The sequence below is a fragment of the Hordeum vulgare genome, chromosome 6H (assembly GCF_904849725.1).
Source record: "Hordeum vulgare subsp. vulgare chromosome 6H, MorexV3_pseudomolecules_assembly, whole genome shotgun sequence".
Classification (NCBI taxonomy): Eukaryota; Viridiplantae; Streptophyta; class Magnoliopsida; order Poales; family Poaceae; genus Hordeum; species Hordeum vulgare.
In genome coordinates, this window is record NC_058523.1 from 253675301 (window position 1) to 253687466 (window position 12166).

The following is a 12166-nucleotide window of genomic DNA, read 5'->3' on the forward strand; positions in this document are numbered from 1 at the left end:
TCCAAAGCTAAGTAAGTATTTTTCGCCCCTAATTCATTCATCCTAAAAGTAAAAGCACATGACAAGGCGATTATAAAACTACGACTTATCTTATGCACAGATTTGATGGTGAGCGAGCAATTAGCAACTTCTGTGCCAGACCAAAATAATAATAATGGGCCGAGTGCCAGTAGATCTAGCAGCTCAAGCAGCTCCAGCAGCGATTCAGATTCCTCTTCTAGCGGTAATATTTCCTTCTGTCTTTGTTTTGCTTTTTGTATTTGACTTCTAGTCTATGTTTAGGTGTTTACATTTGTATTGAGCGAATGATTAGGCTGTAGTATAGTTGTATAGCCTAATCATTTAATGATTGTCTTGGCAGACTCAGACAGTGACAGCTCTTCTACAGATGGATCAAATGCTGCCAATTCATCTTGAGAAATAGGTAGGTTTTGGTAACTATAAATATGTATTGGTTGCTTAGAAATTAGCAGGATGTATTTGTGATATTATAAAGTGTCAGCTATTTCTTTTGTGGCAGTTTTGTTCCTTCATTTTATTCAGTAAATTTTTCTTAGGCAAACGTTAATACTGTCGTTCAAAAGAAAATAGCAATAGTAAGTATTTCTTGCTAGTGTGTTGGTTGGTCTCACTTGCATGTTATTTTTTGCATCGTTGACTTTCTACACCCAGATAAATGTTCAATTTTTCTGACCACACATGATATGTTAAAGTACAGTGATCTGAAAACAGCAACTTAGCATTTTGTGAATATACAACCTGTCCAACAGAGTATAAGGTTTACACATTTGCTTATGTGAGAATTAGAAGAAAATCTTTTCAGTGTATACTGCCAAGTATAAGGACAAACAATACATTGTTATGAGAGTGTAATTGGGTTTAAAGAAATTATGAGGTGAGACTACATGAGGAGATAATATCCTGCCCTTATGATTTCTAACTTTGCGTACTTAATGTCATTGATTCTTGCCCTTATGATTAGTTTGATTACCCAATGTTCAAAAAAGCGGAAAGCGTAAGCGAGTTTTTTTTTAAATTGAGTAGAACTTGGCAGATTTTGAATAATATACTCATAAAAATAGGAAACATGGCACATGGGTAATTGAATTAGCATCTAAAATTCAGTTCACACAACAGAAAATACACATCAGGTTCACATAGCAAGCAAAATAGTAACTAAAACGGAGTTCAGTTCAAGTAGACATAAGCAAATAGAGATCATGTGGCCAGAATTTTGCCAGAATATGAAGGAAATGGTTCCCAAACAGAGCCTAATAATAAGATAAATGGCATATTGCCATTATTGAGCAAGCAGACAAGCATAAGTAGTTCAAAAACAGCCAAATTTGGCCAAATTAAAAAAAAACCCGCTTAATCTACCGCTCAGCTCTTAAGCGGCGGCTGCGTCGCTTAAAAACGCTTTCTTGAACACTGCGATTACCTGATCGCTAGAAGCAAAATGTGGATAATAAGCTGATATATGATGAAATGATCCAAGACTTGGAAAATTACAGATATATGAAGTTTAGATACTTTTAAGGAAGTAATTTGTTTTCATCAGTCGTATTGTCCGTTTATTGAACTTAGGTTTCCTGGGTAGTTTCTTTTGTTTGGTTTCCCAAAAAGTAGCCCTGTTTGGCCGGTCTTTGATTAGGGCTTCTGGGTACAAGCTAGATAAGTTGGCAAAAACAATCTAGCTTAATTGATGGTAATGTGTCTGCAAAGCAGCTTGGGCACTGGTAGTACTGGAACATAACCATACAACTTGATATTTCTCACTTGCAAACATAAATGCCACTTGCCATGCTCATAATTTTATCTTTGCCCATCGCCTACTGTTGCTCGGTGGGCTGCCTGTCTGCTCGCTACAGTTGATCCTAAATATGGGCATAACAGAATTATGATGTGTGGGTAGCACCCCTCTGATTATAGCAGACAAGTTGATGGCTACCTCCATGGTAGCAACAATTCTGGTGGTAAAAAATGCACTTGCGGGCATTGTTTATAAAGCGGTAAAGTGACCTAAAGCGAGCACCATCCGCTCTAACGCTTAAGCGACGCCTAAGCGCCTAAAGCGGGCCCTTAAGCGCCTAAAGCGGGCAAATATCTAAGGCGTTGCCAGGGCGCCTTAAGCGACGCTTGAGCGTCTGAAGCGGGACGCTTTATAAACAATGCTTGCGGGAAAGGCTGGGCTCGTGGTGACAACCTTGGGTCCAATTTGTTGGAAAGTGGTGCCGAAGTGAGTAGAGGCTACCTGTTGCCTTACATATGGCTCCCACGTCTGCTTTGCCTTCTCTATACAGCTATTACTCGCCCACGACCTTGTATGCGTGTGATGTTAATATGGTGGTAGTATTATTTGTCCTCCCCATCTTCTACCTATGTATGTGTGTTTGTAGAAGGTCATAACTCATAAATTAATGGGGTTACAGGTTAGGATTGTTGGGATGTCCCAAGACAAACATGCTTGCCTAGATTGTAAGGTGAAACCTAGAGAGAGAGTTATCCTTCAACATAAGCTTGTGGTGGCTGACTTTCGCTTTTGGATTCGTGTCCAGATAAGCGCACCAAAGTCTTTAGAACGAAGTGGTGGAAGCTCAAGGAGGAGGCAGCTCAGGCTTTCAAGGAGAGGGTCATTAAGGAGGGCCCTTGGCATGAAGGAGGTGATGCAGATAATATATGGAGGAAGATGGCAACTTGGATTCGTAAGGTGGCTTTAGAGGAGTTTGCAGTGTCCAGAGGAAGTAGAAGCGGAGCTAAAGGTACCTGGTGTTGGAACGATGATGTCTAGAGGGCTATTAAGGAGAAGAAAGATTGTTTCAGATGCCTACAACTGGATAGGAGTGCAGACAACATAGAGAAGTACAAGGTGGCAAAGATGGCCGGATGGATGAAGTGGCGCCAAGCTTCTGGCATCCTTTGCGACAAGAGAGTGCCACAAAAGCTAAAAGGCAGATTCTATAGGACGGCGATTCGACCTGCAATGTTGTATGGCGCTGAGTGACACATGGAAGGATTGGGTCTGGAATTATTATATACGAGAGAGAGTTGGGGTAGCACCAATTGAAGAGAAGCTTGTCCGACATCGTCTGAGATGGTTTGGACATATTCAGCGCAATCTTCCAGAAGCTCCAGTGCATAGCGGACGGCTAAAGCGTGTTGATAATGTCAAGAGAGGTCGGGATAGACCAAACTTGACATGGGAGAAGTCCGTAAAGAGAGATGTGAAGGACCGGAGTACACTAAAGAACTAACCATGGACAGGGATGCGGTGAAGCTAGCTATCCATGTACCAGAACCATGAGTTGGTTGCTAGATCTTATGGGTTTCAGCTCTAACCTACCCCAACTTGTTTGGGACTAAAGGCTTTGTTGTTGTTGATGTTGTTGTTTGATTTGTTAGTTAAGCAATATGGATAGTAGGATGAACATCTAATTCTTGTTGGACCAACATTTAAGTGCATTCACACAAACTGGCAAGATGGGTATGGGTGGAACTATGGGTGTATTTGGTTTGAGCCCAAGTTACCCATACCAAACATTTGGCTAGCTAATATTTTGGTGAAGCTTTTGCTTGCCCATGAATTCGCCAACATTGGCTAGAAGAATAAATTAGAGTTGCTAAGTATTGGTAACCATCCAAACAGTCACCAAATTTTTGGTCCTGACCAAATAATCGGGAGGTAGTTGATACAACGGTGAGAGGCGTTGACATCCTTTGCGTCCAAGAGACCAAATGGAGGGGACAGAAGGCGAAGGAGGTGGAGGGTACCAACTTCAAGCTATGGTACACGGGGACGGTTGCAAACAATAATGGAGTAGGCATCTTGATTAGCAAGAGCCTCAAGTATGGAGTGGTAGACTGTCAAGAGACATGGGGATCGGATTATCCTGGTCAAGCTGGTAGTTGGGGTCTTAGTTACCAATGTTATCAGTGCGTATGCCCTGCAAGTAGGCCACAATGAGAACATCAAGAGGGAGTTCTGGGAAGGCTTAGAAGACATGGTTAGGAGTGTATCGATTGGCGAGAGGCTCTTCATAGGAGGAGACCTCAATGGCCACGTGGGCACATCTAACACAAGTTTTGAAGAGGTGCATGGGGGATTTGGCTATGGCATCAGGAATCAAGAAGCAGAAGACGTCTTAAGCTTTGCGCTAGCCTACAACATGATCATAGCTAACACCCTCTTTAAGAAGAGAGAATCACATCTAGTGACTTACAATAGTGGGCAACACTCTAGCCATATTGATTTCATCCTTTCGAGAAGAGAAGACAGGCGTGCATGCCTAGACTGTAAGGTGATACCTGGAGAGAGTGTTGTCCCTTAGCATAAGCTTGTGGTTGCTGACTTCCGCTTTCGGATTCGTGTCCAGCGGGACAAGCGTGCCAAAAGTCGCTAGAACGAAGTGGTGGAAGCTCAAGGGGGAGGTAGCTTAGGCGTTTAAGGAGAGGGTCATTAAGGAGGGCCCTTGGGAGGAAGGAGGTGATGCAGACAACATGTGGATGAAGATGGCGACTTGCATTCGTAAGGTGGCCTCAAAGGAGTTTGGAGTGTCCAGGGGAAGTAGAAGAGAAGCTAAAGATACCTGGTGGTGGAACGATGATGTCCGGAAGGCAATTAAGGAGAAGAAGGATTGTTTCAGACGCCTATATCTAGATAGGAGTGTAGACAACATAGAGAAGTACAAGATGGCAAAGAAGGCTGCAAAGCGAGCTGGGAGTGAAGCAAGGGGTTGGCGTATGAGGACCTCTACCAACGGTTAGACACGAAGGAAGGCGAAAGGGACATCTATAAGATGGCCAAGATCCGAGAGAGGAAGATGAGGGATGTTGACCAAATCAAGTGCATCAAGGATGGATCAGAGCAACTCCTGGTGAAGAACGAGGAGATTAAGCATAGATGGCGGGAGTACTTTGACAAACTGTTCATTGTGGAGAGTAAGAGCTCTACCATGGATCTGGACGACTCCTTTGATGATACTAGCAGGCGTTTTGTGCGGCGAATCCAGGAGTCGAGGTCAAGGAGGTTTTAAAGAGGATGAAAGGAGGAAGGCGATGAGCCCTGATTGTATCCCCATTGAGGTGTGGAGAGGCCTCGGGGACATAGCGATAGTATGGCTAACCAAACTTTTCAACCTCATTTTTTGAGCAAACAAGATGCCAGAAGAATGGAGACGGAGTATATTAGTACCAATCTTCAAGAACAAGGGGGATGTTCAGAGTTGTACTCCCTCCATTTTTATATACAAGGCCACTATCAAAATTACAATTTGCAGAAATACAAGGCCACTATCAAAATTACAATTTGCAGAAATACAAGGCCACTAACATCAATGCAATATTAATGGTGTTTGCCTCGTAATACTAACAAAGGAGGACATTAATTATCCCTTACATGCATGTGTGAGTGAGATCATTGGCTTGATGTGAATGAGAGAGAAAAGTACACATTAATTTACACGACAAACGAGGAGACAAGGTGTCTTGCGACATTGACTTAGAAGGCATTAACTTTTGTCTTGGTACCTGTAATATGGGTTTGTGGCCTTGTATATAAAAATGGAGGGAGTACTAATTACCGTGGAATTAAATTGATGAGCCATGCAATGAAGCTATGGGAGAGTCATTGAGCACCCCATAAGAAGAATGACAAGCGTGACCAAAAATCAGTTTGGTTTCATACCTAGGAGGTCGATCATGGAATCCATTTTCTTGGTACAACAACTTATGGAGAGATATAGGGAGCAAAAGAAGGACTTGCATATGGTGTTCATTGACTTGGAGAAGGCCTATGATAAGATACCGCGGAATGTTATGTGGTGGGCCTTGGAGAAACATAAAGTCCTAGCAAAGTACATTACCCTCATCAAGGACATGTACGATAATGTTGTGACAAGTGTTTGAACAAGTGATGGCGACACTGATAACTTCCCGATAATGATAGGACTGCATCAGGGGTCAGCTTTGAGCCCTTATGTTTTTGCCTTGGTGATGGATGAGGTCACAAGGGATATGCAAGGAGATATCCCATGGTGTATGCTCTTTGCTAACGATGTGGTGCTAGTCGATGATAGTCGGACGAGGGTCAACAGGGAGTTGGAGTTATGGAGGCAAACCTTGGAATCAAAAGGTTTTAGACTTAGTAGGACTAAGACCGAGTACATGAGATGCGCTTTCAGTACTACTAAGCATGAGGAGGAGGGGGATGTTAGCCTTGATGGGCAGGTGGTACCTCAGAAGGACACCTTTCGTTATTTGGGGTCAATGTTGTAGAAGAATGGGGATATTGATGAAGATGTGAACCATCGAATTAAAACCGGATGGATGAGGTGGCGCCAAGCTTCTGGCATTCTCTGTGACAAGAGGGTGCCACAAAAGCTAAAAGGCAAGTTCTATAAGACGGCGATTCGACCCGCAATGTGGTATGTCGCTGAGTGTTGGCGACTAAAAGGCGACATGTGCAACAACTAGGTGTGGCGGAGATGCGCATGTTGAGATGGATGTGTGGCCACACAAGGAAGGACCAAATCCGGAATGATGATATACGAGATAGAGTTGGGATAGCGCCAATTGAAGAGAAGCTTGTCCAACATCCTCTGAGATGGTTTGAGCATATTCAATGTAGGCCTCCAGAAGCCCCACTGCATAGCGGACGGCTAAAGCATGCTGATAATGTAGAGGTCGAGGTAGACCAAAGTTGACATGGGAAGAGTCTGTAAAGAGAGATCTAAAGGATTGGAGCATCACCAAAGAACTAGCCATGGACATGGGTGCGTGGAAGCTTGCTATCCATGTGCCAGAACCATGAGTTGGTCGCGAGATCTTATGGGTTTCACCTCTAGCCTACCCCAACTTGTTTGGGACTAAAGGCTTTGTTGTTGTTGCTGTTGTTGTTGTTGTACCAAATAATTGGTAGGGCAGGTATTGGCTACCATCCAGGCATGCCCCATAGTGTATTCTCATTCACCCGGAAGAGATGTTGCACACTTGAACATGCCCACGAGCACCAAAGTAGGAATATATGCACATATGAGCTGGTAAATGTGTAAATCTCCATCCATCTTCTGGCTTCAGTTTTAGGCTTCTTTGAAGCCAATCGGTACCTAGAACCCACACGTATGAGCTGGTAAATGTGTAAATCTCCATCCATCTTCTAGCTTCAGTTTTGGTCTTCTTTGAAGCCAATAGGTGCCTAGGACCCATTTTCGCATTGCCCATTTGGCTATTCCTTCATCAGAAGTCGGAGCGCCCAAGTCTTGCCTGCTCGCTGGAATTTGTGGCCACACTTCGGTTTAGTGGCTACCCTCGGCAACATTGGCCGCCGCCCCGTTGTGTTCACTAGTGGCAGATGTAGGAGTTTTAGCACCAATAGAAAAAGGGATGTAAGAGTTATAGATAGATTGTGAAAAAATCCCATGTCAGCCAGAAAAATCTGGATAGGAAAAATATACATCTTATAATTGCTGATAAGCCAAAAAAATCTGGATAGGAAAAATATACATCTTATAATTGCTGATAAGCAGACTATATAATTACGGAAGATCGACCTAGACTACATATCTAGTCTGCTTATCTAGCTGCTCTTTGGAAAAGCTAGACCGGGAACCGAACATGTTTGGAGCAGTAGCTAGGACAAACATGCCATTATTATTTCAAAGAATTCTTGCAATGCACTATTTTGAGCACAAATCTTGGTACGCATAGGCCATTATGATTTACTAACTTTTTCTGGAAAAAACTAATTTAATGATATGTAGACTGTAAATTGTGCTTTTGTGTAGGTACACGCGCTTAGCATCGTTTCTTGCTGGGGTCACCAAACTCCTCTCTCTTAATTACCTCCACATAAGAGCACATAAGAGTTTTTTTGCCTAGTTGGCAGACTTAGCACCTGTACAAGGTGGAGCATTAGGAGTTGGCCTCAGTATGCTTGAGACGAGTCAGTCACCCAAGTAATTTGTTGGTAAACATGTTGGTTATTTCAGGTGGTGTCACTAATTCGATGGAGACTTGTATTTTCTACTTCAGTTCTATGTTTTCCTTCTAGGAGCATTGCCGGCCATGATGGATCATCACTCAGCCTGAGATCCTCTTGATATGAAACATAATTCTGCATACACCTGTAGTTTTCTTCTGCCGTGCTACTTCTGTTCACTACTACTATGAATTTTTGCATTTTCGTCTGTTTCATTTTTACCTTTTCAGCTTGTACTCTGTAAAGTGCTCTGCTATTTTCCTTAAGTTTATCTCATTTTTGATCATGGTTACCTTCTTCTGATTTGCAGGTTCAGGACTTGGTCTAATAGACAATAACTGTCTAATTGTATTTGGCATGAGAATGCCTTAGTGATTGTACATGTTTGTCTCGTCTCTTAGGTATCTCCTCTTAAGTAGCTGCTGTGATGTTAGATGAAGGCAGTATTTTACCAAGGTTTGTTTGTTCCCTAGCTGAAGGAAAGATAACCTGGCTCTGGAATTATGTAGCCTGTACATTAGACGCACATTGAGCATTATGTTTAGGAAGGTGATTGTTGAGCATTATGTTTAGGAAGGTGATTGTTGTGTCTGCATTAACAAGCCATATTGTCCTGTTTATTCAACGGTTTTGGCAGTGTTTCAATATACCAGGTGTTGTTCTTACTGTTACAGTTTAGCATCAGCTGTTCGTGGATTGTAATTTTTCAAATAATTCTTGACTGGGACGTTCAAGCGCTTTTGACTCTTTTGTGTTGTCATCATTGACGCTGACGCAAGTCCATGTTTCCTGGTGGTATATGCTTAGTTGCAAAGGGTTGTGATTTGCAAGTGCAAGGAATGTTTCAGTCTTGTCTCTCATCAGTCTCTGCTCATCATGGTTCAGTTTATCAGTAAGACTTACAAAGTTTGAGGCACTTCATGTTTTGTTTCTTTTTGCATTGAAATTACCCGTTCAGGTGCTTTCTTGCCTTCTTGGGGATTCTGCTGCCGCGTGCTTTGTTGATTTGTTGAGGCTCTGTAAGCCTGTTTGTTTCAAAACCCAATTGGGGACATTACATTTCCCTTGCACTGATATAGGGTTAGCTGAACAAGATCAATCAGCTCTGCTGTTTGAGACGGTAATGTTTATCTTCCTCCAAGTGGGCCTCCATTAGTCAAAACCATACGTTTTACTCCCTTTGTTTTTAAATATAAGACTTTAAAAAAAATTCATTATAGACTAGATACAGAGTAAAATGTGTGAATCTATATTAAAATATGACTACATGTATTCGTATGTACTCCCTCCGTTCCTAAATATAAGACCTTTTAGAGATTACACTATAAACTACATACGGATGTACATAGACATATTTTAGAGTATAGATTCACTCATTTTGCTCCGTATGTAGTTTCTTAATGAAATTCCTAAAAGGTCTTATATTTTGAAACGGAGGAAGTACTCCCTCCTTTCTTAAATATAAGTCTTTTAAGCGATTTCACTGGATGTCTACATACGGAGCAAAATGATTGAATGTACACTATAAAGTATGTCTATATACATTTGTATGTAGTCCACTAGTGAAATCTCTACAAAGACTTATATTTAGAAACGGAGGGAGTAGTTTATAGTAAAATCTTTGAAAGGTCTTATATTTAATCTACAGTAAAATCTTTGAAACGTCTTATATTTGAAACGAAGGGAGTAGTTCTAAGCATAATTATGAAAAACAATCATGTGCACCGAGCTATTAGTTGTGAAGAGGAAGTTGATATCAGTAAATAATCTCGTGTACAACATAATTTCATACTGTATTCTTTTAGCACCTCAACAACATCAAATAAAATGTCAGCTCGATGCTCTACACACTATACTATATTCAATGATGGTGTCCAGTTAATGAAGTGTAAAAGGTATTCCACGTGTGACCTTGAAACCTCGAAGCAATTGACATACTCCTATCAAGTTGGCTTGTTTTTCAAAAAAACGACAAATCAAAACATGTGGTCGGATGATTAGAAGGACAACAATATCCCTCGTCTATTAGAGTTTAAGTCCTAGATTTGATATAGTGCTTACATATTTTTGGATTTGTTTTAATCTTTCGATGATGTGTGTTTAGTAGGTGGAGACTTTTCTCTCGACTATGAAAGAGTGTGTGGTGACTTCTTGAATCTTAAGATAATGTACAATGATTTCGTGAATCTTAAGATAACATGTAGTGACTTCGTGAATCTTAAGATAATGTACCGGCTCAGTTTCTTACTGGTGCTCACATAGGTAGGGTGTACGTGCATGCATTCATAGGAATAAATGCATATACGTATGTATAAGCGCCTCCATTTATACTGTGTTAAAAATGAAAAAAATGAAAGTGAGGCGTTTTGGCTTCCAGGCTCATTTGCACCCATGCCGAATAAAAAATTTCGAAACAAATACTAGAAAAATTCAAAAAATTCAGAAAATTGATAGGATGTGCATACATGCATTCATATGGATAAGTGCATGTGCGTATGTATGAGCGTCTCTATTTATACCGTGTTAAAAATGACAAATTGAGAGTGAGTCGTTTTGGCTTCCGGACTCATTTGCACCCATGCTGAATAAAAAGATTTCGAAATAAATACTAGAAAAATTCAAAGAATTTCAATTTCTTTTTGTCTTAATAGAGAATTTGATGCATGATGTCCGCTCCAAATTTCAAATTATTTGGATATCCGAGTAGCTCCCAGCAAAAAAGGACAAATTTAGGGTCTTCTAAAAAGTATACCGTTTGGATCCTAATTTGTCTTTTTTGTTGAGAGCTACTGAAATGTTCAAATGGTTTGAAATTTAAAGCGCACCTCACGCATCAAATTATCTACCTTGCACAAAATTTTTGGAATTTTTGTCTTTTTTAATTTTTTTTATGATTTTTTCTGGCCGGGTGTGGATGAACCCGGGCTCAAAATTGGATATTCGCAAAAATGACCCTTTTTTATAAACACAAGTACAAAATGAACCAGATCTGTTTTTTTTTTCTTCATAAAATGACCCATTTTGAGGACGCCCCACCTTGGGATGCCATGGTGGACAACACAACGCCGTAGTTAAGGGAACCATGCTGTTAGAGCGACTTGCAATGTCTCACATGCCTTGGAAGTATAACGACACATGCCAGGGCACCATACTTTAATAGCACGATGCCTTGGCCAATGGCGCCGTGACTGTTGGTAGAAGAAAACGCCTATCTGATCCGAAGCAATCATGCCCGTGTTCTTTCTTCTTCTCCTTTGTTCTACTCGCTCCTCACATCGCTCCCTTGCCCCACAAATGTTGAAGATCTTAGCTCAAAAATGGTGGATCCTCTTTCCCTTTGAACCCTCAAAGTATTCTCCTCCATTCCCCCTCTTTTTATTGGTTGACATACCCACATTGGATCGATTTGGTGATACCCTAGTTCATCCTCTCTTTTTTTCTCAATTTTCATTTGATATTTGTGTGATAGGGTTACAGATTTGTAGGTATGGTTTAGGATTTGCATGCTAGGGTTAGGGATTTGGTACATTATGGTTGGTCTTATAGTTTTTATGTTAGGTTAGGGTTTGTGCTATTCGGGGTATGCAAGATTTAGTGTGGATAGAAGCAAATGTTTGTATTTATGTGCAATTGTATGATTGTTTGCGCGTATGTATGTATTTTCACAGTAACAACGAGGCTTATAATACATTGCATGATGTTTCTGTTGGAAATATGCCCTAGAGGCAATGATAAAATAGTTATTATTATATTTCCTGTTTCAAGATAATCTTTTGTTATCCATGCTATAATTATATTGAATGAAAACATAAATACATGTCTGGATATATAGACAAAACTATGTCCCTAGTAAGCCTCTAGTTGACTAGCCAGTTGATCAAGGATGGTTAAGGTTTTCTGACCATATACAAGTGTTGTCACTTGATGACTGGATCACATCATTGGGAGAATGATGTGATGGGCAAGACCCAAACTATAAACGTAGCATGTGATCGTGTCATTTTGTTGCTATTGTTTTCTGCGTGTCAAGTATTCCTTCCTATGACCATGAGATCATGTAACTCACTGACACCGGAGGAATACCTTGTGTGTATCAAACGACGCAACGTTATTGGGTGACTATAAAGGTGCTCTATAGGTATCTCCGAAGGTGTCTCTTGAGTTAGCATGGATCAAGACTGGGATTTGTCA

General features: G+C 41.0%; 1 protein-coding gene across 1 annotated transcript in view; it reads left to right on the forward strand.

Moving 5' to 3' along the window:
• Positions 1-8646, forward strand: part of LOC123406381 (transcription factor GTE4-like) — a 10676-nt gene extending 2030 nt beyond the window's left edge. Inside the window, exons 2-5 of the mRNA XM_045099889.1 lie at positions 1-11; positions 101-223; positions 362-424; positions 8286-8646. The exon at positions 1-11 is cut by the window's left edge and continues 29 nt beyond it. Of these exons, the coding sequence (XP_044955824.1) occupies positions 1-11; positions 101-223; positions 362-417 (190 nt within the window). The 3' untranslated portion in view covers positions 418-424; positions 8286-8646. The remainder of the gene's footprint in view (positions 12-100; positions 224-361; positions 425-8285) is intronic.
• Positions 8647-12166: the final 3520 nt, after the last annotated feature.